This window comes from Rhinopithecus bieti, unplaced genomic scaffold (assembly GCF_001698545.2).
Source record: "Rhinopithecus bieti isolate Rb0 unplaced genomic scaffold, ASM169854v2 scaffold_39586, whole genome shotgun sequence".
Taxonomy (NCBI): Eukaryota; Metazoa; Chordata; class Mammalia; order Primates; family Cercopithecidae; genus Rhinopithecus; species Rhinopithecus bieti.
Window position 1 is genome coordinate 2,419,378 of NW_016816842.1, and position 21,562 is coordinate 2,440,939.

The 21,562-nt window shown below is 50.5% G+C and overlaps 1 protein-coding gene across 1 annotated transcript in view; it reads left to right on the top strand.

The window, feature by feature from the left end:
• Positions 1–21,562, top strand: part of ADCY5 (adenylate cyclase 5) — a 165,804-nt gene that overhangs the window by 121,909 nt on the left and 22,333 nt on the right. Inside the window, 5 exon segments of the mRNA XM_017855346.1 lie at positions 485–625; positions 5,273–5,295; positions 6,230–6,374; positions 7,907–8,004; positions 11,638–11,725. Of these exon segments, the coding sequence (XP_017710835.1) occupies positions 485–625; positions 5,273–5,295; positions 6,230–6,374; positions 7,907–8,004; positions 11,638–11,725 (495 nt within the window).

Genomic DNA, 21,562 nt, shown 5'->3' on the forward strand with positions numbered 1-21,562 from the left:
AGGCGTAGGCACGAGTTGGCCTGGCTGCCTAGGAGACCCAAGCTCAGCCCTCGCTGATTGCCCTGCCCCCCGGAGTAGGGTGAGGAAGCACTCTGCGGGCAGCCAGGCGCGTCAGCTCAGGCCTTTGGGAGCCTAGGCCATCCAGAGGAGAGAAGGGCACCCAGGATGGAATCTTATCGTCAAACTTATAGGGAGAACTCCTTGCAAATGGCATATGTTCCCAAGCCCTTTGCTTTCTCACAAGACCAACTCTTATCATCTTTTGCCACTTCCACCTGAGCCAGCCAGGGCTGGCATTAGGGAGTTTGGAGGGATCCAGGATCTGGGCAGAGCTCTGGGCTCCAGGGCTTGCCGAGAGGAAAGGGCAGCTGCCTTAGCCCCTTACCTGGCCAGGTACCGTGTTTGGGGGAGGGTGAGGAGCTCACCACTTGGACTCGTTAGGTGACCCTGCCTGCAGGCTGATGCATCTGTGTTCATCTCCCAGAAAGAAGAGAAGGCCATGATCGCCAAGATGAACCGCCAGAGAACCAACTCCATCGGGCACAACCCACCTCACTGGGGGGCTGAGCGCCCCTTCTACAACCACCTGGGTGGCAACCAGGTGTCCAAGGAGATGAAGCGGATGGTGAGTGGCTGGTGGGGCAGTCTGTGGGCAACACTCTTCAAGGCTGGGGCCTTCTGTGGGCGTGAGGCCCACACCAGACACTTGGTGTTGCCCAAGGGAATCTGGGGAGCCAGACAAGGAAATGGAAGTGCGGTTTGCCCCAACTTTGACTAGGAGTAGGGTGCCTGCTTCTGGCCCCAAGCTCTTCCCACCCCCCCATGGCATGCCTCATTAGGCTTTGGAACAGACTGGCAGCACCCCTTCCTCCCTCCCTCTTGGCAGAGCTTGCGGCACAGCCTGGAAGCAGGCATGTCTGGCTAGACTCGGCCAGCCACAGCCTCCAGCTGTCTCTTGGCACTGTCTGGTGAGGCCCTGGGGAGTTGGGTGGGCACCAGCTTGTCATACCCTCTTCCAGCACCTCCTGCATTTCCCAGGCAAGTGAAACCACATCTTTTGGTTCAGTTGCTCAGAAACTACCCTAGTGCTTTCTGGGAAGTGCCAGGTGGTGGTCCCCTTTGCCCTCTGTGCTGAGAAACACCCCCCACTAATGCCAGCCTTCCAGTGGGAGCACATGGGCTGAGCAAATCGGGGAGGCCATGGTTGGGTGTCAGCCCCACCTCCAGGGACCTGCACACACAGGGACAGGTGAATTCAGGATGCACTGCCTGGGCTCTGACAGCAATGACAGGAAGATGGATTCCGGTGGGAAGAGGAGGAAGAAGCCACGCTGCTGTGGTGGTGGTTTCTCTCCTTCTGTCTGAGAGCTTGGTTTCTGCCCCTCAGGCATGCTGCTCAGCTCAGGGGCACCAGGTTCCCAGGTGGGAGTCACCCACGCTAGGAAGGGCCGAGGGATGGCACAGGGACTCTGTGTGTGTGTGTGTGTGTGTGTGTTTCTATGTGGCCACTTAGCAAAGAAGGGGCATGTTGCACAAGTAGCTCTAAGTTTGGGCTCTCTGGAGCAGACTCGGTTGAGGTTGTGGAAGAAGGGATCAGAGGCGGACTCCGTGGAAATCCAGCGGAGTCAGCAGACAAGAGCCAGGAGCCTGGAGGAGGGGACAGGCAGGGACCCTGTCGCTGTGCTCCTTATTAGCCAACGAGTAGCAGATGATATAAGTTTAAGGAAAATGTACAGGAGGAAAAGTGAATTGAGCCAAGACCCCCTTTTAACATTTTGACAGCAGAGACACCTCTGGAGGGGGGGGCCTGGGTTACCAGACAGCAGAGTGGAGAAGCCTGGCCTTCCCCAGGGCTCCAAACCTGAATTTCCACAGACCTGGTCAGTGTCACTAAAGGCTCCAGCCACCACCCTCCCTCCCCTGAGCAAAGAGCAGTTGGCGACCCTCCCCATGGTAACCTCAGCCCTTTGATAGTCTCCTGGAGACTCTGTACTCACATGGTCAGGGCAGCCAAGCGTTTGAAACCAGCCTGGGCAGCATAGTGAGACCCCAACTCTACAAACATTAACAAGGAAAACTAGCTAGGCATAGTAGCATCTCCTTCAGTCCCAGCTATTTGGGAGGCTGAGGCAGGAGGATGGCTTGAGCCCAAGAGGTTGAGGTTGCAGTGAGCTATGATGACTGCACTCCAGCCTCGGGGACAGAGCAAGATCTTATCTCAAAATAAAGATAAGGGAGAAAGCGGGAAAGGGGGAAGGATTGAGAGCAGGGATAGCAAAGAGGGGCAGGAGAACCGAGTGAGAGGAGGCATTGAGCATTGAGCAGGAAGTGGAGGGGAAGCTGAGGAGTAGGGGAGGGAGATGGGGAGGAAGGGAAGGCAGAGAGGTGGCCGGGGAAGGGCAGGGAGCAACCGACAGAGAGGCAGGACCTGGTGGTGAGAGATTCTTTCTGTTTAGAATCCATGGAAAGTTATTTTTTAGTGATGTTTGATATAAGCTCTATCTTTAGTTATCTTGAAGTCTTAAAGGAGATAGTTTGGACTGTAGGCACCAGGTTGGCAGATATATTGTTCATCATTAGGACAAGGAACTTTGGAAGAATTCACAGTCAGGACTGTCATGGCGAAGGGACAGTCTCTGGAGAAGGAGGCTGCCAGGAAGTCTCCTCCATGGCGTTCATCGCTTTGCCCAGCAGGGAGGGGAAGGAGTGCAGAAGAACAGGGCTGTGGGAACAGAGGCTCCTGTCCTGGCTGGGCCCGGTGTCCCCTGAGGGGACCACCATCAGTGACCAGCCTCTGGGCCCCACTCCAGCATGGCCAGTGGGAATATCTAGGCTGGGGATGGAGACAGGTTCTGCAGCTGCCACAAGGACCATTGGGCTTTCTGTGCTACACGTGCCTGGCATCCTGGAGAGAGATCCACAGAAGGCAAGCTTTCACCCTGAGCTGCCCATACTGGATGAGTTTCACGAGAAATAGTCCCCTGAAGCGGGGATGAGGGCCCGGGAGCACACAGTAGTGACTGAGAGCTGTTAGAAGGTTTGAACTCGGAGTCAGCAGTGCCTTTTAAATCTTTTTCCAGCTTTTACCCAGCTTCTAAAACACAGTGATGAGCCGTGCTGGTTGATGCTTACGCACCAGTGTCATAAGGTCTTTAAGGTTATTTATTAATGGAAAGGTTGCCAGTGGGAAGACACGTGGGCTTGAGCGCCTCTCACCAAACCCAGGAATGGTCAGTAGAGTGGGGCCCGGGTGCTGCAGGAGGGAGTGTAGGCAGACTGGGGGAGGCCAAGTAGCCGCTGTCCTGGAACTGTTAGAGTAAGTAGGTGGCGGGATTTGAGCCCAGTCCACTCCGTTGTGTTCTTAACAGTCCCCCTGCCATGGTTTGTGGACCGGTGTTATCTGTCCTGTTACCAACTCGCCATAGTGACCTGGCACTGGGCTCTCCACACCAACATGACAAGTAGTGTGGTTAGGATGGTCCCGGCCCCCCACTCAGCACAGGAACAAAAACTGGAGGTGACTCCAGAGGAAGAAAAACTTGGAGGTGACTCCAGAGGCTGCTGAGGCTCCCCGGAGCCCTCAGCTGGGGGTAGAGCTGGGGGTAGAGCTCTGTGCCACCAGGGCCCCATGTCTGTTTCAGTGCCTGATAGCCCTGCACCAGCCTCAGCAGATGACCAAAGGAGCATCGGGAAAGGCCAGAACAGGCTTATTCACACCATTTCGGCCTATTTTTGAGTCATAGAGACCAGCATGCATGTAATATAGCTCAGTTCTCAGTTCTGTAGCAAAATTTTTGCCAGCTCCTGGGATGGAATTGAGTGGGCCAGCCCCTTGCAGGGGGTCTTCCGCGGGAAGCTTGCTTGTCCAGCTCTCTGCTGCCCACCACACCTGTGCTCTGAGGGATCCTGGGAGCATCAGGCACAGGCCTGCCCCCCGGAGGGAGTGCTCACTTGAGTGACATCTACGCCTCCAGCCCCGGGCTGGGATGGTGACGTGGGACCACTTTATAGCCTGGAGGGAGGGCCTGGCCATTCTCAGAGGACAAGGAGAAGGGTGCAGTTTGCCTAGGCAGACAACTACCAGGCCATCCTGGGCTGGCACTGGCAGCCTGGGAGGAGCTCAGAGCCCATAGTTGGTCACTTGGAGGTGACTCCAGAGGCTGCTGAGGCTCCCCGGAGCCCTCAGCTGGGGGTAGAGCTCTATGCCACCAGGGCCCCATGTCTGTTTCAGTGCCTGATAGCCCTGGCTCATGGAGAGGAACATAAATCCATCTTTTTGTATTTTCAAACTGTCCTCATTGGGAATGAAGAGGGGTGTGTTCATTTGGATTTTGGGTTCACCCAGTGTTTGCCGAACTCTGTTTGCCCAGCAGAGTGCTCTACACTGCCAGGGAAGGGGCATCCTCTGTCCTAATCCTGGCATCCCGAGGCTAATCTAAACAGCAAGTCTTGGGGCTACTTGTCACCTCCTGCACCACCTGTGAGACTCTACCCTTCCCCACAGTGGGGAAGCCTCCATTCTGCCACCACTGGTGAGACCCCGACACACCTCTCTCCCTTTGTGAAATTCATAAATTAAAGGGGGCTTTGAGTCTGAGAGCTGGTAAGGGCCCTTCCCACCCTCACCTCTGATAGAACAGCAGTCAGATCTGTGGCAGGTGGGTTCCTTACCCTCTGAGTCCCCAACCAACCCTGGCCTTGCAAGAATGCATTGATTCTCAGTTACTAAAACAGCTGTTGCAGGTAACTAGAGTGTAATTTTTTAAAGTGCAAAATGTGCTAACTCCTGGAGATTTTATGTGTGCTCGGTGTGATGTACACGAGGAGGTGAGTGTGCATGAGTGTGTCCCTGTGACAGAGATTGTGCAGCCCAGCAGTTTCCCGATTTCCATCTGAGTAAGGACCAGGATTGAGAGGGGTCCCTCCGAGCCCAGGGTGCAGGAGGATGGTGAGGAGAGGTTTAGGAAGGGAGTTGAGCATGGGGGCAGGAAGAGCTTAGACACATGGATTGTGCCTGTGGATGAAGTGAAATCTCAGGGCGTCCCCAGTGTCTAGCACAGCACCTGTCTCTTAGGGAGAGCCCAGCTGTATTCTCCAAGGGAAGGGAGGGAGGGAGGGAATGAGGGAGGGAGGAAGGAAGGAGGTCCTGAGTGACCATACTCTCTATGTCCACGCCCTTTGGGAGACTGTAGAGAGATGAGCTGCAGCCTTTTAGAAGCCTCTGAGCTTTGGGTTCTCTCTGTTCTCATTCTCTTTCTCTATCCTCTTTTAGGGCTTTGAAGACCCCAAGGACAAGTGAGTAATGTGCCCTTCCTTATTCCTGCTCCCTGGGTCTAGGGGATATCTCCCAATCCACCTTATCATTTGGTTTCTCCACACTCCATGGAAAATGACCCCTCTTGCAGTCTTCGCTGAGAGTGAATGGAGCTCCCCCTAGCCATCAGGTGGTCAGCAGCGGCCCCAGACAGGCTAGGGCAGCCCAGGAACCCAGGCCACCCAGCAGAAGGACAGGGCTCAGCACTGCCCATTTTATCTCCGTGACACGCACGTGCATGTGTGCACACACATGGGCTCCCTCAGGAAAGTGCAGACCTTACACACTGGTCAGCAGCGCCTGGCATCCAGTGCCCCGAGGCAATGCCCACTTCTCCCTCCTTCACTTCCGGTTCTCAGGACTGTCAGAAATTCCACTCCAGGACTGGGCTTTACCCTGAGAAACAGGGTGTTGAAGGTCAGCACTCAAGTCTATGAAACCTGCTTCTCAAGAGTGCCCTGAGCTGGGTGAAAGAAACCAGGTGGGCCACAGTCCCCGTGGCAAAAACCCGAGAAACTCTTGCTCCCTGATCTAGGGCTTCTTTTCAGGAGGATAGCAGAGCTGGAGGGTAAAGAGCAAAGCCTGTTAGCTGTAGGGAAAGTCCAATTAAACCATCAATGGTAGCTCACATTGTTATGCTAATAAAATATGTTAACAGAGTCAGAAAAGCCTATTGTCAACAACCCCCTTAAGCCGGAAGGGCTGAGACTTGGGCAGTTGTCTGTTCACCTGTGCAGTTGTTAAGAGCTCGGCTTAGGCTTCTGGTCTCAGTCTCAGCTCCTGCTGCCCTGATTGGGCTGATGGTGGACAGCTGCCGGGCCTTTCTGAGAGTCTGGGGGGATGGTTGGAAGAGCCAGCCCTCTGCTGGTGCCCCTGTGGTCAACCTGTCTCACGCCCGTGCCTTCTGCTCCCCAGGAATGCCCAGGAGAGTGCGAACCCTGAGGATGAAGTAGATGAGTTTCTGGGCCGCGCCATTGATGCCAGGAGCATTGACAGGCTTCGGTCTGAGCATGTCCGCAAGTTCCTCCTGACCTTCAGGGAGCCTGACTTAGAGAAGAAGGTACAGCACCCTGGGTGGGAAGGAGGCCCCGGTACTGAATCAGGACCAGGAGGAGGGCAAGGAAACCGTACAGCTCCGTCCTGCCCCCAGCACCATGGAAGGGGTGGCCTCAGTTTCCCCAGCTCTGATGCTGCGCTGCCTAGGGAGATGTGAGGTCTAGGGAGGCTTCCCTGGTTGGAAGGGATACATCTTAACTTCTCTGTGCCTTAGTTTCATTATCTAGAAAATGGGGCAGTTAACATTCCCACTTCATAGGGTTATAGTGAGGATGAAATGAGTTTCTTTTTTTTTTTTGAAACGGAGTTGCACTCTGTTGGCCAGGCTGGAGTCCAGTGGCTTGATCTTGGCTCACTGCAACCTCCTCCCGCTGGATTCAAGTAATTCTTCTGCCTCAGCCTCCTGTGTAGCTAGGATGATAGGCACCCTCCACCACTCCCGGCTAATTTTTGTATTTTTAGTAGAGATAGGGTTTCACTGTGTTGGACAGGCTGATCTTGAACTCCTGACCTCAGGTGATCCACCTGCCTCGGTCTCCCAAAATGCTGGGATTACAGGCGTGAGCCACCATGCCCAGCAGAGTTTCTATGTATGACACAGTATCTGTCGCATAGTAGGCGTTCGGTGCATATTCGTTGCTATTTGCATTGTTGTTATTATCGTTGTCGATGGATAGCCCAACTGCTTTGTCCCATTGAGACCTCAAGGTGGTAAAGTTGGCAGGGATAGTGAAGATCTCTCTGTTGCATTTCCTCACATTGTGAATGTGAAAGCTAAAGCCCAGAGTGGTTGGGGGACCTGCTTTCAGCCACCCAGTGAAGTAGCGACAGAGCTGGAGCCAGACCCCCGTCTGGTCAGTTCTCTTCGCACTGTGTGGCAGCGTCTCCCCAGGGTTCAGTTAAAGTGGACTTGGGGTGTGCTCATCAGCATTCAACTAGACAAGCACACTGAATCAGCGAGGTGGAGCTGTGGAAATGGACCAGCAGTGTATGGACCTGACTTGGGTGTTACTCTGGGTGACTGTGCCAGCCCAACCTCCATCAGTGTGGCTGATTGGTATCATGGGAGGAGCTGGGGCAAGGAGCCTCAGATGTGACTTTGGACAAGTCTTGTGAGCTCTCTGAGGCCCAGCTTGCTCATCTCTGAAGAAGAAATGACAGCCGTTATATTCTGACTTCCCGGGCTGTTGTGGGGGTGCTGGATGAGGCCTGTAGACACCTGACATGTTTCCTAGCGGGTAGATGGTGTGCAGTCATGTATGGCCGTGATCAGCATGGATTACCCTGAAGGTGACTCACCTGCAGAAGGTTTCAGATCCCTCTCAACTGCCCTCTCCATAGGCACCACCGTCTGGTGATCTGGAATGGTTTCCTGGGGTCTAAGTCTGGCTCTGGTTCTCGGGTCTTCCTTGTTGTGGGAGTGGGCTGCACAAGTGACCACCCCTGAGTGGCTGCCCTGAGTGTGTGGGATTGACAGGGCTGGAGTGGACTAGGCCAGGTGTCTTGGCCCTTCTCACCATGCCCGTCTCCTCTCAGTACTCCAAGCAGGTAGATGACCGATTTGGTGCCTATGTGGCGTGTGCGTCGCTCGTCTTCCTCTTCATCTGCTTTGTCCAGATCACCATCGTGCCCCAGTGAGTATCCCCAGCCCTCTTGGGCTCCTTCCCCTGGCTGCAGGGAATCCCAGGGTTGGGAGGGGGTGGTCATTTAGGAGAACAGAGCAGGGAGTCTGGCCTACACTTGCTTAGGCAGGGAGAGAAGTTTCTGAGTGTGCCCTCAGTGGGATAGGAAGCCGGGGGTCTGACCTCTCTGGGTAGGAAGATGATGTGCTCATTCCAGGGTGGGCGACTTCTCACCGGTCGCTGCTTAGCTGTACGAGAGTTGCTTTTTTTAGGGAGAGGGAGACAGAGTCTCACTCTGTTGCCCAGGCTGGAGTGCAGAGGCACCATCTTGGCTCACTACAACTTCCGCCTCCCGAGTTCAAGCATTTCTCCTGCCTCAGCCTCCTGAGTAGCTGGGAATACAGGCACCCACCACCATGCCTGGCTAATTTTTTGTATTTTAGTGGGACAGGGTTTCACCATGTTGCCTGGGCTGGTCTCGAACTCCCAAGCTCAGGCAATCCACCTGCCTTGTCCTCCCAAAGTGCTAGGATTATAGGTGTGAGCCACCGCGCCTGGTCAAGAGACGCCTTTTTATCACTTAATTGTCTCGTCCCATTAACCCACTCCACCACTGACAATTGAGTCACCCAAAGTATTCCCTGGGCTGCTTTCTGTGTAACCTTTAATTCTTGGAAAAAAAAAATATTCAAAAGATGCAGGTTTTCTACTATTGTGGATATTTCTAAGAATGGATTTCAAGTTCTGAAAGTATTTCACAAAGAGGTGTTTCTGAACTTTTCTGAGGACTGGCTGTGTCGCCGAGAAAGCCTGTGGCTTCTATGGGGGGGTACTTTGAAGTATGCATGGCTTTTGGAAATGAAGTGTTTGTTAAATTGTCATTCACATTAGAGTCTCGCTTGGGAAGAGAAACATAATTGCCTTATGTATGTACACCTATACACATACACCTATACATATATATACACACATACATACAAGTGTATGCATAAATACATATTTTTACTTTTTATTATGTAATTCCTCAAATGCACAGAAAAGTAATTAATCTAATTAGTACCCATCCCCTAGATAGAATAGCTGTTAATATTTTGCAGTGTTTGTTTCATCTATTTTATTCTGATTGTTTTAAAGTAAATTTAGACACAAAGACATTTACCCATAAAAGCCTCAATGTACACCTAATTTAAGGACATTTTCCTCCTTAACCCCAATACTTTATATACCAAAAAAATTAGCATAAATTCCCTACTATCACCTACTACCCAGTCCATATTCAAATTTCTCAAACTGTCCCCCAAAATGTCTTCTACTTTTAGTTTTATTTGTAGCCAGGATCTACTCAAAATCCGCTGATTGAATTTGGTTATATCTTCTAAGCCTTGCTTCATCTAAAGAGTCCCCAAAGCCAGTACCTTCTGTTTTTCATGTTGATATAATGGTATTTGAGAAGTTACAAAAGTAGCCGAGAGGGATTCTGTGCGTCCTGCATCCAGTTTCCCCGAATGTTGACAACTTCTGTAACTGTAGTGTAATGATCAAAACCAGGAAATCAACACTAAAATGATACTATTAACTCATCTACTGACCTTATTCTAATTCGTCGTTTTCCCCTCACTATCCAGCTTGTGTCCCCGGAGCCTTTTCAGGATCCTGCGTCACATGTAGTTGATTCATGTCCTCCATCCCCTCCCATCTGTGATAGTTCCTTAGTCTTTGCTTGTCTTTCATGACCTTGGCACTTTTGAGGATTACTGGCCAATTAATTTGTAGTTTCCATTTGAGTGCGTCTGATGTTTTTTCATGATTAGATTTTGGCAAGGCTCCCACTGAAGTGATGATGTGTCCTTCTCCGTGTACCATAGAAGGAGGTACATCATGTTGACATGTATTTTATTTTTAACAACATTAAAAGAATGAAAAGATCTCCCTTACATTTGTATCTGCCGTGACTCTGTTGGATGCCACAGGTGAAAACCAGGCACTGGCAGCCAGCTCCACCCTGGTTGACCCCTGCACTGAGGCTGTGCAGAGCTGGGGTCCTTGTTGGCATAAAACCCCATCTTTCTGTACTGATGTGGACCCACAAGTATCAAGAAGCAATCTGGAGGCTGGGCACAGTGGCTCATGTCTGTAATCCCAGCACTTTGGGAGGCCAAGGGAGGTGGATCACTTGAGGCCAGGAGTTCAAGACCAGCCTGGCCAACACAGTGGAAATGCAAAAAATCAGCCAGGTGTGGTGGTGCACACCTGTAATCCCAGCTACTCAGTAGGCTGAGGTGGGAGAATCACTTGAACCTGGGAGGCAGAGGTTGCAGTGAGCCGAGATCACACCACTGCACTCCGGCCTGGGCAACAAAGTGAGACTCTGTCTCAAAAAAAAAAGCAATCTGGTTTATAATCCCGTTGTAACTGACAGTCCCTGTAGCTTGAGTGCATAGTCCTGCCTCTTTGCTGCTTTTCCTTCTCTGCAGCGGCTTGAGGGCTGGGTCATCTCAGTTACCTGCCCTGCCTGCAACAGCTTCATTCCCTCCAAGTGGCTTAGACATTGGCAGAGGTCATTCTCTAGCCACCTCCTCTCTAGGAAAGCCACTCTAAAGGTCTTTCTTTTCCTCTGAAGAGAATTCTTTTCTCTTGTTCCATTTGTTGAAGACAGCTAAGTGCTGGCTTCTGTGGAGGCCTGGAACAAAGATGCTGTTTGAATCCTCCCTAGAGGTGTTCACCTGCCTCTCACGCCCCCCACTGGCTTTTAACCCCATAACAACACCTGGCATCTTCAGGCCACTCTTCCTCCCTTGAACAGCCACCTGGTGCTATGGCGGGGTATGTTGTCTCCAGGCCAGCCCTTGCCCCAGGAGGGCCAATGGGAAGTTCCGGATGGAAAGTCACTTACACTTACACTTTTGTCTGAGGGTGGCCACCCGCGGTGGCTCTGAAGGTCACCTGTGATCTGCATCTGAAAGGAGGGGCAGAGGGAAATCCTTGCATTTTTCTTGTTGAACTGGCTAGGAATAGAGGAGCAAAAACTATGGGACGTGGCAGTACCACAGACTTGTTTTGGGACCTGGCAGTGGAAAGGGGGTGGGGCTTAGAGATTCTGCCCTTCTAAAGAGACAGTCACCCCTGTTTCTCAAAGAGTGACTGGCTGTGCTGCTGACAAAGGCATTTCTAGAAATGAAGGCCACTGATCCAATCAGTTTTCAGCCTTCACAGTTGTTTATGGAGCCGTGAGTGACGACTTGGAGGGAATAACCAGGTGGTTCTTCCAAGCTAAATGAAGCACATCAGTGAATAGCTGAGAACTAGGCAAAATACCTATCAGGTGTCACCGGTTCTCCATTCAGCTTCCTGTGGGCTGCTGTCCCCACCGGAAGGGGAGGGAACCATACCCTTATGGGGAGGGCTCCAGAATCCACCTGCAAGGCTGTGTAAGCCCTGCTCAGGCAGTCAGTGCAAAAGGCTGGGCAGTGGATTAGGGGAGATGGAGCAACTTGAGGTTCCCTCTCCGGATTTCAGAGCCCAGGCCCTCTGAAGCTGTGAGGATGGGCACGGGGGACCTGTGGCCTGCTTGTCAGGCAGGCCCCCCAGAAGGTGCAGCCCTGCCACCTGAGCCTGGCTTCTCCCTCCCCTCCTCTCTCCCTCCAGCTCCGTATTCATGCTCAGCTTCTACCTGACCTGTTCCCTGCTGCTGACCTTGGTGGTGTTTGTGTCTGTGATCTACTCCTGCATAAAGGTGAGTGTAGCTGACAGCTGGGTTGCAACCACCTTCTTCCCGCTTGTCTCAGCCCTGGTAGGGGCCCTACGCAGGGGCCTGAAATGTGAAGGGGCCCGAGTATTGTGCTTGGCAGGGGTGGGAGAGTGCCTGATGCCAGCCACACCTCTCCATTGGCATTGGCAGCAAGCTCACCTGGAGGTGGGCAAATGGTCAGCGGGAACCTGTTCTTCACTGGCTGCTTTAACTTGCCCTTGGCAAATCTCTGCAACCAGAAGATGCTGTGGCTGCTGCGCCTGTTCATGTTATGCACAAGGAAGGAAGGACGCCTAGCACCAAGCCTGGCACAGAGCAGTGCCCAGTGAATATTTGCTGAGACAATGGGCGTGGGGGAGGTCTCCCTCGACATGCACTTTGGTGCTCCCATGTGCTCTGGAATTTTCCCTGGAGGGGACCTCAGAGATTATAGGTCTTGAGCCACCCAGCATGTAGATGAGGAGTGTGGCCCTAGAGTGATTCGGTATTTCCACGCAGGCCACACAGCCGGCTGGTGTTGGCGGCAGAAATGTGGCTCTTGTTCTGAGTTTTTCTTCCATATCTCTTAGGCGTGCTGTGTCCCCTGTCCAGGCTGTGTCCCTCAATGTGACCTGGCTCCGGGTCATTCTGGTCTGTGGTAGAAACCACTTATGTTCCTGTTTGCCGTGCCCATCAGGCCTTTCCCTCAGTTTCTTCACCAGTGGTTTCAGAATTCCCTGACGCACCAGGCTGGCCCCCAGGAAGCACTCATCCCTGGGGCAGATCTGTGCCTCTCCCACATCTGCTGAGCCTCTCTGACTCCTCCCTGACACTCACTGGGAGCTAAGCCTCTAGGGTGGGCAGTGGGGCACTAAGGTGCAGCCTTGCCATAACTCCCTCTTCTGCAGTGAGCACCACGTCTTCCTTCTGGAGGAATTGGACCTTCATCCCCTCCAAAGTCCCCTTTCTCTCTCCACCCTCCAGAGAGGGCCATTATTAGTCTATTAACTGTATAGTCACATCGTGGTCAAGGTCTTGTTAGACTGATTGTCAGAACTGGAAGGGACCTTAGGAATCACCTGCTGTGGTTCACCTCCCCTGCCAGGTGCAGAGGTGGACAGCCAGAGAGGGCAGGGTCAGCCAGAGCCATCGGGCACGTCTGAGAAGCACGCCATGCTGAGCCGCGTGCTCTGTCAGTTGCTAGTATTATAGCATCTGATAGGCTGCATTGTAGGGCTTAACGTTAGCTGGTTCCCTGCCTCTTCACTGACCCTCCTTCCTCAAGGCCACAACCTCCCTCCTGCCCCATGTTCAGCCACTCCTGCCTTTTGGTCTTGCGGTTGTCAAGGCCCCCCTAGCCTGCTTTATCCAGAGTGGTCAGTTCCACTTCTTCATCCCGTGGCTATGAAAGGACACCGTATTTTCTCAATCGCCACAAAGTGGAAACAACCCAAGCATCCATGAGCAGATGAATAGATAAACAAAGTTCGTGTATACTGCAGTGGAATGTTATTCCACCACAAAGAGGAATGCAGCGCCGTTCCATGCTACCACATAGAAGGACCTTGAAAACATGACAGTGAGTGAAAGAAGCCAGACACAAAAGGTCACATGTATCATCTGATTCCATTTATATGAAATGCCTAGAACAGGCAAATTCATAGACACAGAAAGCAGACTAGAGATTCCCAGTGGCTGGCAGGAGGGAGATCGGGCATTATTGCTTAATGGGTTCAGAGCTTCTGTTTGGGGTGATAAGAGGGTTTTGGAAATTGATAGCAATATTGGTTGCACAACATGAGTGTGGTTAATGCCACTGAATGGTACACTTACAAATGGTTAAAATGGCAGATTCTATGTTGTATAAATATTGCCACAGTGAAAAGTCACAACCACCTACAAAAAAAGTACACCATAGTTAAAAGTTCTTTTGCTGAACCTCAACGAGAACATTTCTTTTTAAGTAAGGAACCTGAGGCAAAGTCATTCTTTGTTTGTTTCAGGCACTTAATTAGCCCATTCAAATCAGAATCAAAGCTGTGCATAGTCTGCCATTTTTTAAGCTTGAACCTAAATTTCCTTCCTTTTCTGTTAGGGGCTTAGGCGAACCTGAGCTCTACTGATTTCATTCCGTTTGAGTTTCCTGATTTGCAGTCAGTTGTGGAGGAGGGGAAGGATGGACCCATTTTCCTGCCTGCAGCCACCTTCACTGGCCATTGTTGGTCTCATGAGTTTTTTTCCCCACAGTTCAAGATGAGTTATGAAAATCATCCCTGCCTTCTTTGGTATTGTTGAATTCGCCTATTTTGTTATCAATGCGAAATTCACTGAGCATGTTCTCCGTTCTTTTATCTAGCCCAGTGAGTTTTGCTGCCTCTGTTCTGTGGAGGCCTCGGTTTCCTTGGGGTGGGGGAGGGGGCTGGTAGATGGAATACTCACCCTCCATCCCCAGGCTACACAAACACTGTCCCCCCAGTCCCATACCATCCAGCTAGGTAGCCTGCTTTTTCCATCTTACAGATAGAAGGCTTCATTAAAGAATTTTAGTGGCTTATGAAGCCTGGAACCTGCCGCTCTGGGCTGGAGGTCGACCCATTAAATAGACTCCAGCACCCACCCTCAGCTCCTATCCTTGCCGCCTCCTTCTCTCGTGGCCTGATTAGCCATTTTCTCAGGGTTTATCCACTTTCTGGAACGCAGAGCCCAATTTGAAAAGTCGTTTGTAATATGAACTTCTTTCCATTGAATTCTTCTTCCCTCTTTCGTGTTGTGGGTTAAACAGCTTGCATGTGAAGACATGAAAGGAGATTCTACCTGGCTGTACCTCCTGCCATGTGCATGGCGGGGAGCAGTACCCCTTCTTCCCTGATGCAGATGTCAGCCTGTCACTGAGCACTGTGGCACACTCACTGCAGTGGGTTGACCAATGAAGTTCATTTTCTCACCTTTGCAGGTGCTGACACGAAGCTGACTAGCCTGCAGTGTTTAGGGTTCTTCCGTTTTCTTTTGAAAAACATTTGTGGTTTTACCAGAACTCAGAAACTTTTTCTCATTTTCTCAGTCTCTCAGAAGTCACAGGGAGTGGCTTTGCAAAGAGATACGACAGTTCCCAAATTACCCCCAAGCCAGGTAGTGTCAGTCTCTTTCTCTATTTCATTTACTTTTCAATTTTCCCAGAACAACATGGACTGACTTCCTTAAACTGTCCATATTTTAACCTTTTCAAAGACAGAAATATGAGAAAGTGTCGGCTGAGTGAGTTGTCTTCTCTGGCTGTCGGGGAGCAGTTTTCCCTGGTCCTTTCTGGGTTTTGCCTTCTTACTAAGTGCTCTGGTGGCCTTTTTATCTTGGGCCTATTCGGTCTGTTCCAGACACAGCTCAGTGCAGCTCACACACTCCCCTGGATTTCTCAGCGGGGCTAACTTGGTGCCTTGGTCTTCATCGTGTCCTCAAGTCCTGGTTTCACTCCTGAGCCTCAGCTGCCTTGCAGAGCCCCCGCTGCCCCTCAGATGTCTTGCCTTAGGGACCGTCCCCCTGAGTGCTTCCTTCTGGAGATGCTGTCTTAGAGGGCAAGTCTGCACATCTGCACGAACCCCCGCTCCTTCCCTTGGCATCTGTGCTGACCTGGGCCCCAGAACTGCTTTTCCTGGAGAAAACCATGTTAAAGCCCTGCTCACCATCACACGTTGTCCACAACTCAGAGGATCTCAGGTTGGAAGGGGCCCATGCAGTGAGAGAGCCCAGCCACCCACCTGAGGCTGGATTTCCCAGTGATAACCCTGCGAGGGGTGCGCCAGCCTCTGCTTTGCTTGATCACCTCCAGGGATAGGGAGTTTGCTCACGGCTCCTAAGTGCAGCCCCTTCCCTCTTTAGCCAGCTCCAAATACTTAGGTACAGATGGGCCCTATGGGGGAACTCAGCTGCGTAGCTCTGTGTGTGTGTGTGTGTGTGTCTGTGTGTCTCTGTGTGTGTGTCTCTGTGTGTGTGTGTGTGTGTCTGTGTGTGTGTGTGTGTGTGTGTGTGTGTGTGTGTGTGTGAATCTCTCTTATCCCCCAGCCTGATGGCTTGCTCTTGGTCTACCTTGTACTGATCCCCTGGACCTGATCGAATGAGCACCTGGGATCTGTGACCAGAGCCTCCTGTGGGCCCTGTCTGCTCTGCAGTCACCGACAGAGCCTCTTCCCCTCTCCTTGCAGCCTGTGTGTAGCTAAGCCCACCTTGCTGGTTCTCCTTTCTACCACTCCAACTCAAGTCCTGGTCCACAATTTCTAAAATAGGGTCTAACCGTGCAACCAGTACCCCTCCCCTCCTAGGTGCCTTCCATCCTGTGAGGATTTTAGGATTCCCATGTTCACCTTTCCGCCTGCATGCTCAGGGGGCACATTCCTCTCACCATTCACATCTCATCATACACATCATTCATTTAGGAGATGGAGAGGTCTTCGTTCCAGGAGGCATATTGTAGGTTCCCCCTGTGTTTTTCAAGACAGGACAGTCCAGGATCCACATCCAAGCTATGCTACTTTGAGCTGTGTTTCCTGAGCCTCAAAGGTGGCTTTTATTGAATCTACTTTGCAGATGAGGAAACGGAAGCCCAGAGAGGTTAGACAGCCTTTTCTAGATCCTATAGTTAGGAAGTGGTTATTGCTAGGATTTAAAACCAGGTGGCTTTTAATTCAGAGCCCATGAGCCTCCCCTCCAGGACACTGCCTCTGCTAATATGTCCAGTCGACTCCTGAAAGGCCAAATGACGAGAGCACCGGGTGGGCCCTTCTACAGACTGCCAGGTTTGACCTCTGTGGTTTTCTTACCTTTTTTTTCTTTTTCTGAAGTAGGAGCTACTGCTTCTTTTATTAGCTCCTTGTCAAAGAGGCTGTATTCTTAAACTTTTTTGCCATCCAATTTCATCCCCTCCTTTTATCTTTGCAATACCCTGGCCCCGCATCACAGACAGGGGCCCAGGGAGGTCTTCAGCGTGCCTGGAGACATTCAAAGAGGCCAGGATCAAACTGTTCCTTACCCCAATCACAGTTTATTAACTATGTTCCCACTCCTGTTTTTCATGTTGAATTGATTTGAATTAATCAGATTGGGAATGTACTGGTTCTGAACTTATTTTTTGAACACAGTTCTTTTTCTGGGCTCTGATTATGAGCAGGCATTAAGTGATTGGCTGGTACAGACAGTCATCCTGCTAGAAAATCCTCTCCACAATCTGACTGCATTTGTGGTGTAGCCCTGGGAAGAGACTCTGCCCCTGGCAAAGAGTTTTGTTGTTGTGGTTGTTGTTGTTGTTGTTGTTGTTTTTGAGACGGAGTCTTGCTCTGTTGCCCAGGCTGGAGTGCAATGGCATGATCTTGGCTCACTGCCAGCTCCACCTCCCGGGTTCATGCCATTCTTCTGCCTCAGTTTCTCAAGTAGCTGAGACTACAGGCGCCTGCCACAATGCCTGGCTAATTTTTTGTATTTTTAGTAGAGACGGGGTTTCACCGTGTTAGCCAGGATGCTCTCGATCTCCCGACCTTGTGATCCACCCTCCTCAGCCTCCCAAAGTGCTGGGATTACAGGCATGAGCCACCGCACCCAGCCAAGAGTTTTAAGATCCACACTGAGGTAAAATCTGGATTTAGGGTTGACATATAGATGAACTCTCTAATTATAGGAAATGAGACACTCTATAAACTGTTATCAAGACAGGATGTCAAATCTTCTGGAGACTTCAAAAAAGCAGCAATTCCAAAAATTAACTGATAAAAAACAGTTACCTACTAGGTTTTAAGATCAACGAGAAAGTCTTTTTAAAGAGTGTAGAGGGTGACCGGGTGCGGTGGCTCACGCCTGTAAATCCCAGCACTTTGGGAGTCTAAGGTGGGTGGATCACGAGATCAGGAGACTGCGACCATCCTGGTTTCACCTGGCTAACACGGTGAAACCCTGTCTCTACTAAAAATACAAAAACAAAATTAGCCGGGCGTGTTGGCGGGCGCCTGTGGTCCCAGCCACTCTGGAGGCTGAGGCGGGAGAATGGCGTGAACCCGGGAGGCGGAGCTTGCAGTGAGCAGAGATTGTGCCACTGCACTCCAGCCTGGGCAACAGAGGGAGACTCCGTCTCAAAAAAAAAAAAAAAGTGTGGCGGGAAGTTGACTTGTAGCAAGCAAACCAGTGCACATTCAGTCATTCATTAGCTGGTAGAGCCACATCTAACATTGATATTTTTTTTAAGCCTACAGTTCTTCTCCTGGCCTCTGGATGGTCCTGGTGGGGCTCCTGGTCCCATATTCACCAGGAAGCTAATGTGCATACCCTATTGCCCGACCACCTTTTATTAAGAAAGTTTTAGCATGTATTAGTAACCTTTGCCTCTATCAGTCATTACATTGGTGGTTGCAAAATGATGAAGGAAGCCTCTCAATCAGTGGATGGGGTGATCAGAACTGAGCAGTTTAAACAACATAGGGCAAATAGGAGTTGGGGTGGGGTTGGGGGAAGGGGATGGAGATAGAATGACAAAATTTTCAGCAGCCAACGATTTGAAACCATCTGTCATACCATTTCAGAGTAAGATCCGCATGCTAGTGCCAAAACACTTTACCCAGCTGTGAAACCAAAAATTCCTTTAAATGGGAAATAAGGACTTTCATTCTTATTGGCGATATAGCTCTTTAAAATGCAAACATTAACTAACTTTTCTGTTGCATTTAACAGCTTACAGAGCACTTTCAAATGCATCACTTTGCTAAGTCTTGATAGCCACTCTGGGAGAGAGCTATTCCCAATTTCCCAGTAAGGAGACTGAAGTTCAGAGTGTAGGATCACACAGCCAGTAAGAGGCTGAACAAGATTTTTTAAAATAAGAGCTTCATTGAGACATAATTTGCATACCATAAAATTCACCTTTATACAGGTGAATGAACTTTTAATACACGAGTTTTTAGTGTATTCACAAAGTTATTCAACTATTGATGCTGATTCCAGAATGTTGTTGTCATCCCCAGAAGAAACCCCCAGACCCATTAGCAGTCACTCCTCCCTCCCTGATCACCACAGCCCTCGACAACCACTCATCTACTTTGTCTCTATCATTCGCGTGTTCTGGACATCTCACATAAAGGGCATCTCACGTGGCCTTGTGAGACTGGTTTCATGCACTGAGCATGTTAGTTTTAAGGCTCGTCCATATTGCAGCATGTAACAGCACTTTACTCTCTTTATGCCTGAAAAATATTCCTGTGTATGGATATATCACATTTTGTTTATTCATCAATTGATGGACGATTAAATTGTTTCCACTTTCAGGCTATTAGGAAGAATACAGCTGTGAACAAGGGTGTACAAGTATCTGTACAAGTCCCTGTTTCAAATTATTTGGGGCATATACCCAGAAGTGGAATTACTGGATCATAAGAATAATTCTATGCTTGAGTTTTTGAGGAGCTGCCCTACTGTTTTCCTCAGTGGCTGCCTCATTTTACATTCCCACCAGCAATGCACAAGGATTCCAGCTTCTCTGCATCCTCACCAATACTTTTTTTTTTTTTTAACTTTCCTGATGGTGTTAGTTGAAGGACAAAAATAATTAATTTTGATAAAGTCCAATTTATGTATTTTTTCTTTTTTGATTGGTGCTTTTGGTGTCACCTCTAAGAAACCGTTGCCTGATCCAAAGTCACAAAGATCTACTTGTCTGTTTTCCCGTAAGAGTTCTGTAGTTTTGGCTTTTACATTTAAGTTTTCTGGTCCATTTTGAGTTAATTTTTGTACAGGGTGCAGTAGGGACCCAACTTCATTTTTTTGCCTGTGGATATCCATGTGTCCCAGCACCATTTGTTGAAAAGACTGCCCTTTCACCATTGTCTTGGAACGCTTGTCAAAATCATTGGGCCATAAATGGAAGGATTTGTTTCTGGACCCTCAATCTATTTGATTCATTTCTATGTCTATTAAGCAAGATTTTAATACAAGCTTATGCTCTTCAGATCACACTTAACTTTCCTTCTACCACATAAGACGGTTTGGTCAGAGGGTCTCTTTTATTATCCCAGAGGGTCTCCTTCATTATCCCAGTGTTTGCTCAGAACATGTGCCACAGGCTTGGTGGTATAGGAGCATACCTGGGAGGCTCTCCTGCTGGGGAGATGGAGTCCCAGGCCTTCATCTTTCAGCCTGTAGCCTGTGCGAGACTGCCAGTCCTCTGCCATGGCAGCAGTTCTTCCTGTGATCTGTCCGTCTTTGTGGTCCCCTCTTTCCCTCTGCTGATAGGAAATGGCTTTGCTGGAAGGGTGGAGGAGGATTCTGGGGTCAGAAAGATATACACTTTCCCTATGCACACAGCCAGCCCCAAGCCCAAGACCTGGGGGTGAGCAGGGACCTGACTTTTTGTCTAGAATGCTGAAGGGTCTAAGGTGTGATTTTACCCTACTTACAAGCTAATGAGTTTGCTTGTTGCTGTTTCGTAGAGGCTGGCAGAAGACACGAGACTCCTGGGTCAGAGACAAAAACTTTATTACTCATGTTACAGTCAGCAGCATGAGTATATTTGTGTTGGAAGTCCCTTTGCCACTGAAGTCCCATGTGATGGGCCCTCATGGATGCTGCACATGTAGTGGGTTTGGGTTGCAGCTGAAGCTTCAACACTGGACCAAGGGCCCGACACTTTTTTGGGTTGGCAGCAAATACTGTAGCACACAAGCTAGTTCCCCTCCCCACTGGGAGTGAGTGGTCACATGGTGGTCATGCTATGGCCCTATGACCTATTTAGCTGTCAGTGTGGCCAACTACAGACACTCTCAGTATCAGGGGATGGAGGAGAAGCCTTGTGGTCTGGCACTTTCAGCAGGAATTTTCAGGGATGCTCACGGCCCATGATTGGGGTAGAGACCTTTGCCTGCTTCACTCACCACAAAAGCTGGGGGTGCCCAAAGGTCCTAAGAGCCCTACAAATAGGAGACTTCAGAGATGGGATGTGGCTTGCTCAGGAACACAAAGGAAAAACCAAGCCAAGTCCAGGCTTCCCGACTCCTGGTTCAGTGCTTTTTCAACCACCCTGTCTGCCCTTGGGGGTTTTATGGACACTTAGCATGTCTGTAGCAGATAGACCTCAGCAGGAAGGGTTGGGGCAGGTAGGGGTGGGGCATCATGGATCCACTGTTTTGCTTCTCTGTCCATCAGATTCTTTTTCCAGCCTAGGTTGCATGGGAGATGAGGGGGACATCATTTACAAGGCCAGCTGCATCAGATTTGGTGGCAGAAATGGGACTTAGGAGCCCAATCATTTAATTACCAAAGCTGCAGGGGGTCTTTGAGTAGACATGGTTTGTCTAGTGGAAGAATACAGAGGAGGAGAGGGTGAGGGAAATGGCAGGTCCATGGAGCTTTGTGCTAAGGACAGAGCTCACTCCGTGCTCAGGGCCACATCCACCTCCCTCCTGCTCCTCGCTGCTCAGTTCCTCCTCCTGAGTGAGGCCTAATCCTCTCCAAATCCTTAAACCTACCACTGCCCACTCCCTCCCAGAAGCCTTCTCAACCTTCCGGGGAACATTCTGAGCCCTCCACGACTCCTCAGCTGCCACCCACCGCCCCTCCCTGATGGCACACAGCAGGTCAATGTGCTTTTTTATTGATTTCTCTGTTGGGTCAAGATACCATCTTTCCTCTCATCCTGCCTCTCTCACCTGGGTTCCCCACGTAGTCCCGCTCCTGGTCAGCTGCAGAATCTGCCCTGCCGTTGACCTGGAAGCAATGTTGCAGCAGTTCAAGGTTGGAGACTTGCAGGCTGGGAGGGCCACCAGGAAGGCCCGGGGGTCATGCTGGGGAGAGACACAGGTAGGTCCACTACACTCCCAG